Below are 18,884 nucleotides of genomic sequence, written 5' to 3' on the forward strand. Positions count from 1 at the left end.
ACCTCAGATTAATCCTAAATGCTTCAATAGCCGGCAGCTGGCCTAGCAACCCAGATTAAAAACACAAGAATTGGGATGCTGCGTAAAATGTTAACAAACCAAACGTTCACATATGGCTTCTTCTCTGCATGATAGAGATTTAACCTGCATTTGTGGATCAAAATGATGATAGTACGCACTGCAGATGATGGAATATGGAACATTATTCAGACAGTTTTTTGCAGATTGCTGAACCTCTGCTCATCTTTACTTCTGAGGAACTCCCTTTGAACCCGGTCATGTTACTAACCAGTTGCCATTTAACGTAATTAGTCATAAGCTATTCCTTTAGCTGTCCACCTTTAGTATCACTTTCTTTCCCAGCCTTTTGTTGCCCCTGGCCCAACTTTTTTAGTCATAGTGAGATATCTCATCTTCAGCTTTTGGTATGTTTTCTGGTATGTTCTGTTGTGAATGAATATATCCGTTTATGAGATTTGCAAACTGTTACATTCTGCCTTGGGCTGGAGTGGTGGTTAGCACTGTTTTCTCTCAGTAAGAAGGTTCCTGGTTTGAGTCCCGGCTGGGGCTTTTCTAAGTGGAGTTTGCATGTGGGGGTTTTCTCCGGGTTTTTTCCTCCCACCGTCCAAACTCGTGCATGTTGGTCATAATTGGTGATGATTAACTGACCCGAGGAGTGATAATGTGAAATCTTCTGTCTCCAATCAATATTAAGTGTAAACAACTGTTTTTTTTTACAGTTGCTATGGCTACTACTCTTGTCTGTAGGGAAGTAGAGCTGAAGCACACCAATATTTTACATTTTTCTAATTTCACACTTTTCTAAAAGGCTACTAGATTCAGCTACAAATGGGTTTCTCATGAGCTGCATGCTCAACCTTTCCAAGCACCTAAACAGAGACGAAAAGGCAGTGAATTCTACCAGTCGCCCAAAAATATGGATGGAAATTATTCCAAATTTCAAGAAGGTTGAGGATCCAGGCCAGTAAACATGTCACAAATACAGAGTCTCAGCAGTGTTCAGTTTGTGTCAAAAGTTGCTCACATGACTCTAATCTCATGTTTTAAGACTTCAATCTCAAAACTACGCAGACAACATAAATATGTGCATCTAATATGCAGATTTTTATTTACTGTAACACTCAGTAATGTGTCCATGCATTTACTCACCTACAAATTGGACAGCTGGCTCAGTTTGGGATTGATTACATTGTTATTTTGATATATCAATTATATCATTTATATCAATAAATCTGTCAACAGCTCAAAATGTCTCCATGCTTTGAATCGTGATGATAAAAGTTTTAAATCAGACTTAATAATGCTAATCCTGACAATTAACAGTTTAAGGTGTCTTGTACAGTCTGTGTAATTTCTGTTAAATGTGTTGTAAAATATAACTAACGAATATAAACAGGGAGGAGGGATTCAGAAATATTGCCAGATTACATTTTCCACAAGTCTTTATTCAACTCTGCATCCAGATGTTAGTATAGTATGAAGTATTGAGCTATGAAGAAGCATTTTATCCTTATTTCATTATAACGTCAACAAGAACTTTCAAATGATGAAAATATATCCTGTAATGTTTGCGAACCAGAACCCCGTTTGTTGGCTTTAGGGCTCCCTCATTCTCTAACCTGCTTTAGCCACACAGATCATTTTCATACTGTTCTTTAAAGGCGAGTTCAACAAATATTTATGAGTAATATCAAGCAGTTAACATGTTGTTGGCTTCAAGCACACACAGTACCTTAAAGTAAAAGCAATGAATACTTAATGAATTTTAAATGTAGCCAAAAACATAAATAATCAGCATAAGCAGGAGACATTGCTTTCCTTCTTTGTCATTTATTATTCATCAACTGTCATTGAAGGCAAAGGTTTTAATGTCTAAACATTGTCATTGCACATTCCTGTCTTAAAATGTTTAGTCCAGTATTGTTTCAGTTAAACTACCCAAGAACAGTTCAAACTATTGACAAAAAAAGTGGCAATAAGACAGATTAGAGTAGCACAGTGTGAAATATACACAAAACTAAAGGAGCATGCTCAAGGAGTGTATTGTCCCGTGTCAAGCCCCTATTATCCTGACTGAACACCCGAGTAAAGAGGTTGTGTGTCTCAACTGACCTTCAGCTCTTAATCGGATTGGCTGACACAGGTGGATTGTTATCCTGAGTCTAATTCCCTTCATAAGGAGCTCTTGTCCTGACTTCTTCTCAATTAACTTAATGAGCGAATCGAGTGTGAAAAAACATGCTGGGATGCTGCCAGGTAGGAGAGAGTAAATAGGTCTGTCACGTAAAGGCTGGCAGACGAAGACTCAAGGTGGCAGGTGCAGGAGTCATGAATCACTGTAACAGACTTTAGGAACAACTTGGTTCGGAAAAGCTCCTGAATAAATACATTAAACGTGGGACTTCCCCACACAAACTCTTCCATTGGATTTTCTTTATGCCCGTCAGCTAGCCAAAAGTTTAACATCTAAAACCGTGCAGCGACACTCATACAAAGACCTTCTCCGCAGTTGTTCTTGTATTTTCTGCAATGACAAAAACAATGACTTTCTGGGTACAAAGTCAAGTAAAACACCGTTCGGCTGGTTGCCAAAACAACACCACAAAGAAAGAAATGTAGCTCAAACAGACAAGCAAACAGACCGGGTTAAAATGACGACAGATAATGAAACAGTCTATAAACCATGTGTATTATTGTTTCTTCTCTTTCAGTTTGTCTTTAATTTTCTGGGGTTCGTCGTATTGTATCAAACGCAGGATGTCCTTGTTGTCCATCACGCCCTGAATGAATTCTCCCTCTGAGATTTTATCTGCGAATTAGCAAAAAAGAGCAGGAGTGATTGTGAAAGTGTAGAATCTCTTTCTGTTAAAGCTATGTTACATGAGGGGGAGAAGTTTAAATTACCATTTTCCTTCTTCCCGAAAAATGCCCAGATTTTTTCAGCCCTCTTCTCCGGCGTGTTTTCATCTTCGGGGAGGTTCCCCTGATCATCAGTAGGGATCATGTTGAATATTGACTGCAGAGAAGAACGTGCTTTTAAGATGAATGATAAGTTATTAGCTTAAAGTTATTAGCTTAAAGTTATTCGCTTGCGTTGGATTTAAAGTAGGGCATCAAACATTGAAGAAATCACAGGAAAATAACTCAGTAATAACAGTAATCTATTTATCAGGTGAATATGCAGCACATTTGTTAAATATGACTCCTATATCTCCTAATTCTGCATCATCGACTCACTGTTTAGCTGCTAAACACAGTTTTCTTTAAAGATTTTTTCATGGGAGAAATCGTAATAAACAAGAAGGAAAATGATCTGTGAAGCAGAAGATTAATTAAACACAATCTCAGCACAACATCTGTTATTTCAAATGTTTAGACGTGTTGTGGAAGCGATGGAGAAACATAGAAACATAGAATCATGTATGTAGTCATCGTTTATGCTTCTGATATGACAATAAGAATAAAGTATAAGTACCCTAACGATCTCTTGGATTTCACTTTTGCTAATGGTTCCGTTGCCGTCGACGTCATACAGGGCAAAGGCCCACTCCAGCTTCTGCAGAGTCTTTCCTCCAGAGGTGAGGTGCAGCGCAACAATGTACTCCTTAAAGTCCAAAGTTCCATCTGCATTGGTGTCAAAACTCCTGAATACATGCCGTGCGTATGCTGTGGGGTCTGCACCTGGGAAGAAGCTGGCGTAGATGCCTTCAAACTGCTCCTTGGTGATCTTCCCCGATGGACATTCTTTCAGGAAAGACTGGTACCAGGTGCAGAGCTCGGTCTCTGAATATTTGGTGTTGGATTTCAGGTCGTCCAGGAGTTCCTTTGACAAAGCGCTGCTCTTCGAATTCCCCATCCTTCTCGAACTGGTGGAAATCTCTGTCCTTCTTCTTCCTGTCCTGCGTTTGAGGTTTAAACTTCTGCAGAGCTTGTTGGCGTTTCTCTGCCTCGCTGCTAAATGAGATTATGGTCATCAGTGACTAAATCCAGGCAGCTGCCTTTAAGAGGATAACCGCGTCACAGTGTTCTGACACCTTTTTGAACAACATGGTTAAATACTGGAGGTTCCAACAGAAGCTCAAATGCTCTGCATATAGAAGTCTTCTAATTAAAATCATCAGGTTCTTTCATGGTCTAAAAGAAGGTAAATACGACCTCAGATGAACACATGCAGCATTACAACTTGCCATTGTTTATTGAACAAAAAACACTCTTCTCTGCAGCGTTGCTTCAGCTCATTGAGGTTTGCATCATTGGTTTCTGCACAGCTCTTCACAGCATTTCAGTCAGGCTGAGGTCTGGACTCTGACTGGACCATTGCAACACCTTGATTCTTTTCTTTTTCACACATTCTGCTGTAGATCTGCTGCTGTGTTTGGGATCTTTGTCCTGTTGATGAGCCAGTTTCAGCCCAGCTTTAGCTGTGGGACAGATGGCCTCACATCTGACTCTAGAATACTTTGGTATCCAGAGGAGTTCATGGTGGACTCAATGACTGCAAGGTGCCCAGGTCCTGTGGCTGCAGAACCAGCCCAGATCATCAGCCCTCCACCACCGTGCTTGACAGCTGGTATGAGGTGTTTGTGCTGATATGCTGTGTTTGGTTTCCTCCAAACTTGCTGCTGTGCATTAGGACCAAACATCTCCACTTTGCTCTGGTCTGTCCAAAGGACATTGTTCCAGAAGTCTTGGGCTTTGTTCAGATGCAGCTTTGCAAACCTAAGCTGTGCTGCCATGTTCTTTTTAGAGAGAAGAGGCTTTCTCCTGCAGCCCTTCCAAACAAGCCATCCTTGTTCAGTCTTTTTCTAACTGTGCTGTCATGAACTTTAACCTTTAACATGCTAACTGAGGCCTGTAGAGTCTGAGATGTAGCTCTGGGCTTTTTCACCTTGGGGTGAACTTGCTGGGACGTCCACTCCTGGGAAGATTGACAGCTGTCCTGAATGTTTTCCACTTGTGAATAATCTTTCTCTCTGTAGAATGATGGACTCCAGATAGTTTGGAAATGGCCTTATAACCCTTCCCAGATTAATGGGCAGCAACAGTTGCTTCTCTAAGATCATTGCTGATGTCTTTCCTCCTTGGCAGCGTGTTAATACACACCTGAAAACTGACAAAACTTCTGCTTTGATAGAGGTGCTCACACTTACTCAATTACTTACTTTCAATCAATTCGTCAAGTTCCTAGCACCTTGCTGCTACTTACCCTCTTAATTCCAATATAAGCAATAAGGGTGTTTTAGTTTTGATTAACGGAACAATGATACACTGTAATATGTCACACGTTTTTCATATAAGGTTGTATTTACCTAATTTTAAAACCTGAGAAGGACCAGATGATTTCTTATTATGTCCTCATACAGAAAACCTTTTATTATGGTGTTCTATCTTGATTTATGTCCCAAAATAAAAGATTTTGGCAGGAATGTCTCTTGTCTTAACTTCAGTCAGTTCTCAGGAAAATAGGCTTTAAAAGCCTTGGAGAAACTTGTTTTCTTGCATTTCCTTAAATGGTTGAATTTTCAGGTGTCCCCCACAAAAATAAGCTTGAAAAAGTCTTTTGCTGCATTCTGGGGAAATTATTCATATAATTCATAGGCTGTTGTAGACTCAACTCTTCGCCACAACAGCTTTGGACAGATTGCAAGCTACAATCGGGATATGTTTTGTTATTTATTTGTTTGGGATAAATATATGTCAAGCTAAACCTTAAAAATGAGGGGCTTTTTTTTCTCCCTCGGCTGTTTTAAATCAAAGTTATGTAACATGTTTGTTCAGTCAGATACAGCGGACTAACACGTTAAAACGAGGCCAGGATATTGGCCAGAAAGAACAGGGCAGTGAGGGATGCGGGGGCGGCTGACTCAACTTTAGGGGTCGTTTCGCAACCCCTCGTTACATCGACTGCTCATCCACAATGAAATTAGATTATCTGCATCTCCATCGTAATTATCTCTGGCCAGATTTCAAGACCATCTGCTGCAGTGATGCCAAAACCACAGCAAGTGAAGGTAACTAAAAAACAAGATAAGAGTTAGGCCTGATGGGTAATAAATAAAGACACAAGCTCATATTCATCACTTCTGTCAGATAAGAGACAATAAAATGTCTGCAAAAAAAGCTCTTTGTTATATAAGATATGTCTACAAAAAGGAATCTCTATAAGTACTGAAACAGATAAGACTTGAACTTAGAGATCAAAGTACACTTCGGATAACATTTATCCAATATGGTTTCTGCTGCATCTGCTAGTTTTCTTCCAACTTGGGCTAATGGAAAATTGTGAAGCATTAACCCAGAACAGAAAACTGTGTATTCATGCTGACAAAGACAAAATCTTTATTCTTTTGTGTGCCATCCAGCACAACTTTCAAAGTTTTTTATTGCAATGAGACATTTGGATCGCATGTTTACATATCCATGGCTGCGGAGGCAGCAGCGATGGTGGGACAGAGTGGGTCCTGGTCACGACTTCTCACCAACCTCTTCCAGGGGAGATCTGGAAGTGGCACAGGGACCCTGAGCAGAAGCTAGTATCAGCAATGTACAGGCCTCAATATTACCGCATTAACTGCAGGGGAACTGGTCGTGAGAGGAGAGCAGAGAAGGACTTTTAACAGCCTGGAAGGAGAAGAAACACACACAAGAGGAAGGAAGGAAACCCAGAGACCCTAACAGTGGTCAGGATGGGACCTAAACTTGGGTCTCCCACATGAAGGTTGGGTGTTTCCACCCATAATCTACAGATTTTAACATTAAAGATGTTTAAAGTCTGGAAATTATTTGGATGTTGTAAACAAAAGTCTGTCAAACGCTGAAGCTACAGTGTGGGTGTTAGCAGGAGACGGGTGACCTCTCACCCACTGTCAACTGGGATAATCTGCAGCCTCCCTCAACGCTGGATGGTCATATTAGTTCTCCATATTACACTGACCGGAGTCCTTCTTTTGAGTATTTATTTACAATATATAATGAAATAAACTGATATATAGATGGGGATATACTGCGTAAGGTATTGTGCATTAATCCACAGTAATCTCTCTTACAGTATGCGTCAGGGACCAAGAGGTCACTGCTTATGTCTGACACAGCAGAAAACAGCTGATTATAATCCTGCAGCATCCAGTGCAAGCAGTACCATCAGCTAGGGTGATTTAAATGACAATCAATGTAGTTTTATTTCATTTTTCCTCTTCATTTTTACATAGAAAAACTAGAAAAAACAATCCTCCGAGTTTGTGTAACAACTGTACCTAATCTGGCAGAATCTTTCTGCAGCTCTGCGTATCGACCTTTACAAAACCAGCTTAGAAAACCCCAAATCCAATTCTTCAACCTTTTAAATATCATCACATACTTTTACATACTCATTTAGTTTTTGTTATACAGGCCACAAAACATCAAACATCCCAATCTCAGAATTAAATACAATCATTCGAACCTCACATCTGTCAGTCGTATACTCCTGCAGGTAGTATTATGTAATATTCCCTGTACAACCGGCTTACTACTTCATCAGATGTAGCGCTGGACTCTCTCATCCTGTGTTTATATCCTTTATTACATGGAAGCTAATGTTCAGAATAATCTCTTTACTTTTAGGGAAATTGCTCAGATGCTACAACTTGTGCCTGCAAAATTAAGTTTAAAGAGGAATTCGCTAACGTTGCATCATGGTCATCACGCAAATACAAAGAAAAGACGTCTCTTTGCAATTGTTTCTGCACAAAACTCGTCTGAGAACTGCAGCTAATTTTGGAGTTTTGCACTTTTCTGTTGAGGAAACTGACAGCCAAGTAGTCTGCTACTATTGTTTTAACACTGAGTGAATGAGCTGTGCCTGTCGATGAAGTGGTCCCAGTAGAGTGCCTGTGTAGAAATCCTTCTGTTAGCTCTCCTATAGCCGCAAGTAGCCACATAACAGCAGCTATGAGCTAACAGAGCTATAGTACACGTTCATTCATTCATTCGTCTTAAAGTATTGGTGAAATAAAGACAGATAATGCCTTATTTAGAGGCTGCATCGTCCCTGCCCCATTAACTCCGTTATATAGATATACGCTGATTGCAGGTTTTCTAAATAGCTTCCGAAGGACGCCGACTTTCACCAAACTGTTCTTGGTGACTAGATAAACGTATGTCGTGCCAGAAATAAGGTCTTTAAAAATACCGGAGTTCCCCTTTAACATAGAACAAACTGTGCCGACATGGGTTGAACATAGCTTTTGTGGACCTAAATCAAAATAATCCTGGAGTGCTGATTGTCTTTTGACTTGTGTGCATTTTAGATTGACAAATTGTTATGAATGAGGGGATGAATCAGCATCTCAGATCCTTTAAGCTGGGTCAGCTGTGAGTTGCAGAGGACAGGAAAAAGGATAAACATAAGACCCCTCATTTGGAAAAGTCAGATGAAGGTCACACACGTAAACAAACTTATTAAATTATAAACACTATGAATAAGTGACAAACTTTGCATCCACAGGTACAACTGTAAAGCCGTCATAAATGAATAAAAATGCATAAAAGTTAAACATCCTCACACACGCAGGTGAAAAGATGCCTCTCTGATACAACTGACAGTATAAATGATGGACAAGCTGACGTGGAAATGCCTTTAAAGGGAGAAAACCACGATAGGCAGTGGCTCTAAAACATCTCTGACTCCAATTTAAAAAGATTCAACTTCTTTTGGGAAATCAACTCTTCCCACGAGTCATTATAATCTTGTTAGCTTCATTCACTCCCCCTGATTAGTGTACAGATGGTCTTTCTGAGAATAATGGAGTGGAGTCACAGAGATTTCCTGCTCTAATTCATATCAAATCTATGTCCGATTCCCACTCAATTCTGAAAACATCCCTCATCAATACTGCTTCATGCTGAACATATACAACCCGTAAGCCCAAACAAGTTGGGAAAATGTAAATAAAAACAGAAAGCAAGGGTTTTCACATTCAAAAGGACAATATTTCATTCACAATAGAACAAAGAAAACATATCAAACACTGGAAGTGAGATGTTTTACTATTTCATGACAAATATCAGCAGGAATATTTGAACAAAAGGCTGCAAAACTAAGTGGGAAACAGTAGGAGGAACATGTTGAAACTCATTAGGTTAACTGGCAGTAATATGATTTAATCAATCAGTAACTTTTTATACAAACATTTCCATCAAATATATAGGTATTTTACATTCAAATATACCTATATATCCATATCTTCTCTTAGGCTGATCAATTCATCTGATGATCTCTTGTCCTTCAAGCCCGATAAATGGCTAAAATTTTTCCTTCTAACATCTGTGAACTCCTCCATGTACCTCTGTGAGTTTTCATTTGTGAATACCACATTAGAAGCCAAATACCGAGGATGGATTTTCATATCAGACTGTGTAGATTATGTCACTGGTGTCAGTAAAACAGGGACTTGATCTTCTGTCAGTTGCTGTAATCAATTTGCAAATGCGGAAAAAGCAGTAAGTAGCGAGAGCCTTGTTTGGGATTAAAATCTTAGCTCACGTTATTCTCAGAGGAGGTCTGGGCCATAATTTGCCATTTGTAATGGATGATATTGCATGAAAAGACTGGATGAAGGGGAGGAGCGATGGGCTTGTACATACAGCACAGGGGGAAGAGTGTCAGAGTTCAAATGAAGCAGAGGAAGACGGAGACTGCCATGGATTTCTGTTGCTTCTGTGGATGTGCAGAGAAGGAGTCCTTTAAACAAGGTGGCATCACATCAGAAGATCTGGCAGACAAACATTCACAATTCTCACCCAAGGAGCCACAAACGCAGCAAGATTATGAAGATTTGACATATCTGCCGGGAGGCAAAACACCGTGGCTACATATTGAAAGTCGGGATTAGTTGCCTTTTCATTTCATCTGCTCTGGCCTGGCCTCGACCATGAGGCTAGAGCGGGGGCAGCGGGCTTCCCTGGCAATTACCCTCAACTTTGTGGCGATAGCTTTTGCAGTTCTGGCAGTGAGCACCAGCTACTGGTGTGAGGGGACCAGGAAGGTGGCAAAGCCCTTCTGCACGGGGCCGCCGGTGAAGATGAAACGGTGGTTCTGCATTCAGTTCAACAGCTCCAATATCAACGACAGCCGACAGGTACAGTACATCTTCGAGACTGGAGAGGAGAAGTTTCTTATGAGGAAGTTCCACACGGGGATATTTTTCTCCTGCGAGCAGGCCTTGGATATGAAAGGTAAGATGAATGTGAGATCTTCAAATGCAGATGAGTGAAGCTGCAGCAGTTGTAGGTATTCAAAGACAGGAAGTGTGATCAACCTGTGATGTTAAGCTGTAGCTTATAAACTGCTGTTTACAGATATTTAACTTTCTGCAGCCCAAACAGACGCATGTACTGGTGATGAATTGTTAGAGTTGTTGGGTTATAAGAGAAAAAAAATCAAGTTTGCATGCACAGAAATATAAATAAACAGAGGATTAGTGTTGAATAATGCTGCAGTATGCAGCCACAAAAATGTCCTACATGTTGCCTGGAGTTTTTAATTTAAGCCAAATCTCATCAAACTGAAAATAAAGCTAAACTACAGTTTTTCCTATCAGTCATGTTTTTAATCAGGAAATCATTTGTAGGCATTTGAGAAGCAGATTGGCTGCAACAGAGGAAGCATGTGGTGGAAGTCAAAGTACAATAAGCACTGAAATATATTGAATATATACATATTTATATATAGAGAGAGGTAGAAGGTGGTATTCCTTCAGCGTTATAGAAAGTGATTCTTGTGAGATTCAGTTTTTAACTTGCGAAGCTTCTAGATTAAAAAAACATTTATCTCGCCTTACATGTCAGCTGACCTAATAAGACAGAGTAAAAGAAAGTAAAAGAAGTCTGTTAAAGGATCAGCTCCCCACTGAGGCCCTGAGGTGCTCGTGGGATTTTATTTCCTCCAGTGCTGTGTGCACAATTTAAAGATAAATAACCAATCATGAATACAGGGGCTCTGCACCTTGAAGACAATAATCCACCATGTTTTCTAATTATTTCTGAGCTAATATGAATAAAATATGACACTAATCAATGCATCGTATTGGCTGTTATTCATAGATGCAACATTAGTATTTTTAGGTGTCTGGAGGTCTCATTTGATCTCATTTTATTGCAGGGTGTCATGTTAATCATCTTTATGTTTACAAGCTGGATAAAGGCAACTATTTCACATGACCCAGTGACTTTTACCCATTAAAATAATCCCTGGTTTTCCATTTGACCAACTATGGCGTCTACGTCATCTTCACTGTTTGCACATCTGATCTAAAAGCTCCTTGTTAACTGTCTGTTATGAGCAAAGATCTCTTAGGTGTGCGTTTTAACGAGATACTCCTGATTGATGCCACTGTGTTTGTTTTGAAAATGATATTGTACTCACAAGATTAAGAAATATATCACCAGAGGCATTTCAGCTGAGGAAAACCATCTAATGTAATGGAGCTCGAGGATACCTTGTTATCAATGGGTAGGACTTTGAATGTTTCATATCATGACTTTCTGTCAAACTTTTTCTCTATGTGGACGGACTATTACGTCAAAATGTTCTCGTTTTTTTTTTATAGATTTGATAGCTTTACCTAAATAAGTAACATCCATATGAAAATATATATATTTTTAGCTTCTATTTTAGGGTTAGATCTGCTTTCCATGCAAACCCATAGTGACCAATTTATTTTAAAAGTTTTAGTTTGCAGCTTTGAAGACGAAGTTAATCTTTGTATTGTGTGTCAGGTTGTATCCACTTCCTAGTCAGAGCCTTTTTCCTTCTAAAAAGAAATACTCTTATTTATTTTAAGTGTTTTTCAGCTGAATGTTTAATCATACAATACCCAGATTGACAGCCTGAAATAAAAAGAAAATGTCAGCAAAGGGTATTTTTGTTCAACAATCCCAATTTAAATGGTAATGGTCGGCCATAATTGCATCTATTCTTCAAAAGGTTGATGGAAAATCTCAACATTCCCTTCAGCTGAGTGTGGATGAGATCTTCTACTGAGACTGGCAAATGTTTATGTATTTCTCTTCAGATACAGCCGCTCTCCCTTCTCCTTTCTAGTTATTTTGACCATGTGGGGCGTTTGTATCATCTGGATATAATCCTACACCCACACCCTGATGTGTAAATAAATGTAAAGATAAAGAGAATATAAACACTCAACATTCGGTTGTAAAGCAGATGATAAAACAGAACAAGCAGCAACAAGCGCCTTTCATAGACAAAAACTGATGCCCAGGCTTGTATGATGGTGAGAAATTCTTAATCAATTCGGGGCAAAGAAAAGGAATGGAAAGAATTTAAACCCAGATTCCTGAAATAAAAACACAATGCAGGGATCTGCAGATCTCATAAAAGATTTTATTCCCTTTGGAGCACAGAGAATACAGGATTCTCCATTTTATTGTCCATTTTCTTCTTGGGCCAGAGTGCTAAAGTAACTTCAATGCTAACGACCAAAAGTTAGGATATATTCAGGATATATGAGTGAAACATGAAGGGAGCTTCTCAATATTTAATGTCTGTATTCTTAAAAATTGTATGACTTTCCCTATAGTAAACTTTAAATTTGACTTTTGTAATGTAATGTTGTGACATTTGTTAATATTTGGACTTTTTTCCTATAATTATTACTTTTTGGGGGGAAAAATAAAGATTTTTTGAAGAATAACAACTTCTTTTAAAATATCCTCATAGCTAATTGTGTTACTTTTTACTTTTTTCTCTAAAATTACTGACTGTGGAAAACTTGGATTGTATTTTTTAAATAAATACTGTTGTTCCCCTAATTATGGGATTTTTTTATCTCATTGATTGAACAGTAAGACTCAGTAAACAAACTTTACATTTTCGTAGAAATTACTTTAAATAATATTGCTTTAATCAATCCAGTAAAAAAAAAAAAGCCTTTCTCCATAATCACTACTACAATGTGATTATTTTCCTCCAGGAAAGTTACGCTTCTGTGTTTTTTCACAGGGTTCGACTGTCGAAACTTTGCCGACATCGCGCCGGAACATGAAAGAGGTAAACTCCTGACACTGAACACTAAATATTTACATAACTACACATAAATAGAGGGCTTTTTCCCAAACCTGTCCCTTCAGCAATCTTTAAGGTAACATTGCAAACATTGTTAACACATTTGGTATCCTGCAAACACACACTTACAACATCAGTAGTGCATATTGACATAGATATATGCAGCATTATTTAACTTGTGGTGATAATGTTGATTCACTCACAGCATGCGTTGGGTAAAATATGTTGGATATAGTGACACCAAGCAGCACACAACTCCAGTATTTCTAAGACCTTAAAAAGACCTTTCTAGACCTTATTTCTGGCATGAAATACGTTCATCTACTCACCGAGAACAGTTTGGTGAAAGTCGGCGTCCTTCGGAAGCTCATAAGCTAAAAGAAACTTTATTATTAACAAAAGCTTCGAGGTTCTTCAGGCTGTTCATAAAAACATAATAACAGAATTTACCTTTATGTGATTGTTAAACCTTTAATCAGCGTTTCCATCCTTTCATTAAGATTGAAATGACCTTTTTTGGCCATTAACAGTTTGCTATTTTTGTTTTTAAGACTACAATAAACTACTATTAAAAGACCATAAAAACCAAGGCTTATTGTTAAATCTCTATTAACTGTTCTTTAACACATATTATTGTATGTTAATAAGCATTCTGTAAGTATATATAATCATATCATTAGCCAGTATGAATGTACATTTTAAGAGAATGAGGCAATGTATATTTTACTGGATTACAAATTAATCTAAATGTAATGTTTTGGGTTAGGTTTATTGTTTTTTTGTGAGAAGCCAGCTGAAGTTAGCCTCTCAGTCCGAAGCTAATGCTCTAGATGCTGGTGTTCTCGCTTGCCCCTCTTGGAAATATTTTGAATATTTTCCACACTGCGGAGTCTTTAACCCGTGTTGTAATATGACTTAAAGTTTTGTATCTTGACTGTACAACAAAGTTCAACCTGCTTTGTCGTGCACGCCCCTCCCTCGGATCCAGTCCAGTTACTGTGATACAGCCACAAAAAGCTTGAAGGATTAGTTTATAACTTATAAAAGTAGTCGTCTCAAGTCCACAATGACTTGAGACAACAACATGCAACATAATAATAATAACAGCCATGCTTTCATCAGTGAAGAACTGCATGAAATTAAGAATAGTTGTTTTCATTACCTTTAGTTTAATATTCCATGTTAAACAGCCACGGTTTCACTGTGATATTACTAAAGTTGGCCAGTTGTGACACATTAAACACTGGCTCTCCAGCAGATCTCGATGATAAGGGTAGGTATGGGGTCATATTGTATACTAAAGTTTTCTTTTCTTTTTTATTCATTTCACTTGATTCTTTTCAGTTATTGTTTGATTGGGTCTAGGAATTGGATTCTTGCAAGAGGTGTTACGGTGGTCACAAGGGAACAAATCTGATCCATATATGACCAGAACATACAAGTTTGAATCAATCAGAGTACAAGACTCTGATTCGAGACAAGGCTGCCAGTTGGTTACAAGTGGGTTTAGGCATGGCAACAGTCAATGATAGTCAATGATGGTGGCTTAAAGTGCAGTGTCAATGGTGGTGGCTCTACATCATTTCAACGACATTGTGATCGTGTTGTTAGCATTAGCATTAGCATTAATTCTTTATGAAAATAATTCCATAGTTCAAAAGATGATTCAACCATTTGTCCAAATATGGTTATTTCTGGTTCCAAACATGTCAAGGTTGTAACAGTCAAATGCAAAATAAACTAATGAGTGACGCCATGGTTACCTCGTCAGTATCATTTCCCAGATGGTTCAAAGTATGTCTGACACCCCTGTGATCAGTGTGAGAAAACGTTCAAAACTCTCTGATCTAACTTTCTTTATAGGAGACCATTGTACATGTAACTGTAGCCGAATTCACTACACGGACGTTGTCTTTAAGTTACTGAAAAGGGGATTTTGTCAGATGAAGCTGCAGTTATAAAATCAGGATTTTATTAGAGCAGAGCGACAGTCTGGAAATGCTTTAAGTGACCGCGAGTTGACACGTTGCTGATTTTTCAGTCACAAATTCTGACGCGTTTAGCCACATGACAAAAGGAACAGAAAAATATGTGAATGAAAGCAGCTTTATTGGGAACATGAAGCATGCTCAGAGTGTCTAGACCCATTTGAGTCTGGCTGAGTGTCTACATCTCATTATTGGGTGTGTTAGACTGGGTTTAAGAAGCTTGTTTCTATTTGATTTCAGTTGGACTAACATGTTTTCATGCATTTCAATGGTCTGGTTTGGTCAGACTAATACACTGATGTGTTTTTTCTAGTGTTTAACATCATAATGTCTAATTAAAGTTACTGACTGTTACCCTGAATGTGACACTGAGGGGTACTGATGGGTGTCAGAATGGACAAATCATGATCCGCATCCATAAGAGGCTGTTGTCTGGTTTTATTTAATTCGAGGACTCTGGATGATCGACTTCAGATCTCCAGATTTAACATCAGCAGACCTGGAGTACCCTGATGCATTTCTGCCTAACAACAAGTAGGATTATCCATCATTCACAAGTTTAAACGAGGACAGTATTATTCATATCTGTGCTCTTGTTCTGTTTTCCATGTCCACAGGGGTGCTGTGGTTGTGTGTAGTGGGGGAAACCCTGTACGTCAGCCTGCTCCTCATAGGTGGGGTTCTGATGGTCCTGGAGCTGTGTCCTTGCTTTAGTATCATGAACAAGCTGAAAATCAGTGCCTTCGCCGCCATGTGCACTGTTCTCTCAGGTAACTACAAACTGAGCTCTGAAAAGATCTTTTATTCCTTGTTTTTATTCTAAGCCTACACCTGAAACATTTGGTTGCCTTCATGCTGTTTTTCTGTCATTTATACGGCTGTATATCAACTGATTTATGCGTTAAATATGTCATTTTTGTACGTATAACTGAGGGGATTTTAACACTTAATGCCAACAAGTCTTTTGCCATGCTATCCCCTGTGGTTGCCCACTTTAGCAGTAATGTTTGAATAAGAGAGGGAGCAGGGCAGCAGGTCATGATGGCTGAAAGAGATGAGGCTGACAGTCAAGCACACAGAGCAGCTAACTGCACTGTACCCACTCACTGCCTCTGAGGATTTGTTGGTTTGTAGACTAATCAGATTGGAATCAGGGCAGTGGTTTTGGGCTGTGCCAAGACCTGCCCAGAGGAGCTCTCTTCCACCCACTCTACTCGCACAGCCCCTGACTCCCTTCCCCCCTGCTGTTTCGAGTTAATCCCAAGGAAAGCAACTGTAGTAAGGCTGACTGCTGGCTCAGGGAGGGCCAGAATCAGCCAGGCTATTGCTCTCACCAACTGTGGATTAAGTAATGTTCCAGGCCTTCAAAGCTGATATAAGCCCTTGTTTTGCAATCATAATGTATTAGGAGAGGGGTTTCCCATTTATAAGTAATTTAGGATCCACACCTAAGGGTCAAAGGCGCTTTTACTGCATTAAATGCATTCATTTTCACAACGTAAAGCTTCTTTTTAGACTCAGTTTCTATAAAAACTTGTAGGTTAAATGATTTCTTGTATTAGCTAGATTTTTTTACCCAAACTAAACTGGTATAAAACTAACATTTGACTCACTTTTTAATCTACAGTCTAATTTGCTAACAAACTTTACTAATGAAATAATACTTATTGTTCACGGTGTGACCACAAAAAGAGAATTGCCTGTTTTGATTCAAAGAATGTCAATAACATAAAACCAAATATCGTTTTGAAGTAAAACAAAAGTCATTATTATTGTGTAGCCTGTTATATCATATCAACACTGACATAAAACACATTTTTTTTACTGCTTCCACCCACAGAAGCCTTGATTGCATTGGGAAAAAAACACAATAATCTCAAATAAAAAGCAGTCAGTTGCATCAAAATCCACATACTGTTTTAAGAGGCACACCAGCCTCGAATGTTTAGCTCACATTCAAATTTTTACTGTCAAATTCAAGCTGTTATAATGCTCATCAGTTAGGGCGATAAAGACTGTGGACTTTATGGTTAGCACGCTCCACGTGGCTCCATTGCTACTGACTCCAGGCCGCAGTGCATGATGGTTTGTTTCCACTGTTGTGTATTAGATGAAGAGTTTGTGGTGACCTATATAGTATAAATCACTACAAAATGGCAAAGTTACTACATAGTACACTATAAGGTGTGTGAGTGGACAGTTTGAACACAGCCGAGGATTACAGACATCTCGGTTTTAATAGTTTTCGGTTTTATTTGCTTATTAATTGGAAATGTCTCTTTAAAACAGACCTGGCATGTTCTACATGGCAAGAGAGATTGTGCAGCAGAGCCTCCTTCCTAACGTTTCTAATGTATTTGATGATTGTATCAAGTTGGAATTTAGCAGTTTAGGTCCAGTGTGTTGGAACTAATATGCATTTTAGTGCATAATACTAACAGATCTTTTTGCTTTTTTCACAGGCCTTTGTGGGATGGTAGCCCACATGATGTTTACCACCTCATTCCATCTGGCTGTCTCCATAGGGCCAGAGGACTGGAGGCCCAAGACTTGGGACTACAGCTGGTCTTATGCGTAAGTCCTTTTCATGTCTTATGAAAAAATCTGCCAAACCAGCTGGTTAGATCAGTCCAAACTGTACTAATTTTTCTCCATTTTTTCATTTGTGTACTCACTGTTAATATTTGAATAATTTAGATTAAAAGATTTAACGTCCTTTTCATCTAAGTAGTGCGTGAGAACTGCATTATAACCATGTTTTCATCCATTCTCTCTCAGCTTAGCGTGGAGCTCTTTTGGCAGCTGCATGGGCTCTGCAGTGACAGCCCTGAACAGGTACACAAAGACCATCATAGAGTTTAAATACAAGCGGCGGAACATCGAGAAGAACCTGTTGATCAAGCAGAAGATGATAGACCTGGATCTCCCTGATCAGATGTGGCACATGTACCTGACCTCTGTGCCAGCTGACACAGAGATCCTGCCAGAACTGCCCGTTAACGGCCACAAGCCGTCCACAGGAACACCATACGTGGTCGAAATGGACAATGTACCAGAGCAACAAGTAGAGGCGTATTGTTAAAAATGGAGCTGGCATCCCAATCCTGTACCGAGACTGAGTCGTGCTCCTAGATTAAAATAGCTGAACCAAACATTTGTTTGTTGTTTTCTTTGCCTCACATCAAATCTATATCGAGAGGGAAAATTCTTTTCCTTCCAATAATCTAACATGGTCGACTTTCAAACAACATGCTTTTAATCAAGTCTTTTCGTGCGGCAGGGGGCTGTATTTTCAGCATCTTCACATTAAGCTGTGGCAGACTGCAGGCTGAGCATTCTACTGCTGAGGGATACATCCTTCATAATATCTGCTTTAGCCTCATCTGAATCTGCCTTCTTTTATCCAAGATCCATCAGAATTTGTCTTGAGGACAAGGCTTGCTGACTAAGCAGTCAGAGGAACATTTTAACTGGAAGCAGTCTCACGGAAATCAGTGCCACACTGTACAATCATGGATGTATCGTTTAACTGGCAGAGAGACACCAAAAAGCCACAATGAAGCGCAGAACAGCCACATAAAACATATAAATTGACCACGGAGTAATGATGAAATACAAACGTGAATACACAAACAACCACAAAGATGCAAAAATGCAAATTATGGACATACATAGAAAGACATAAAGACCACAATGTGATGTGAGCAGCCACAGGGACATAAAAAATTACCAGAAACCAACACAAAATGACAATGACAGCTCACAAATTATAACAAAGACACAAACAATACCTCTGACAGGCGCAAAATAAC

The 18,884-nt window shown here is 39.1% G+C and overlaps 2 protein-coding genes across 2 annotated transcripts; one reads left to right on the top strand and one right to left on the bottom strand.

Moving 5' to 3' along the window:
• Positions 1–2,576: 2,576 nt before the first annotated feature.
• Positions 2,577–3,877, bottom strand: rcvrna (recoverin a). Its single transcript, XM_072368900.1, has 3 exons — positions 3,497–3,877; positions 2,926–3,037; positions 2,577–2,830 (listed from the first exon to the last, which is right to left on the bottom strand). The coding sequence occupies exons 1-3, from the start codon at positions 3,875–3,877 to the stop codon at positions 2,712–2,714; spliced, it is 612 nt and encodes a 203-aa protein (XP_072225001.1). The 3' UTR covers positions 2,577–2,711.
• A 5,820-nt stretch (positions 3,878–9,697) lies between these two features.
• On the top strand, positions 9,698–18,182 carry LOC140273416 (germ cell-specific gene 1-like protein). The gene is made up of 5 exons (XM_072368968.1): positions 9,698–10,236; positions 13,022–13,069; positions 15,690–15,842; positions 17,535–17,646; positions 17,851–18,182. Exons 1-5 carry the CDS (start codon positions 9,933–9,935, stop codon positions 18,152–18,154), a joined length of 921 nt encoding a protein of 306 aa, XP_072225069.1. The 5' UTR covers positions 9,698–9,932; the 3' UTR covers positions 18,155–18,182.
• Positions 18,183–18,884: the final 702 nt, after the last annotated feature.

Source organism: Leuresthes tenuis, unplaced genomic scaffold (genome assembly GCF_036924035.1).
Source record: "Leuresthes tenuis unplaced genomic scaffold, fLeuTen1.0.hap1 SCAF_17, whole genome shotgun sequence".
NCBI lineage: Eukaryota > Metazoa > Chordata > Actinopteri > Atheriniformes > Atherinopsidae > Leuresthes > Leuresthes tenuis.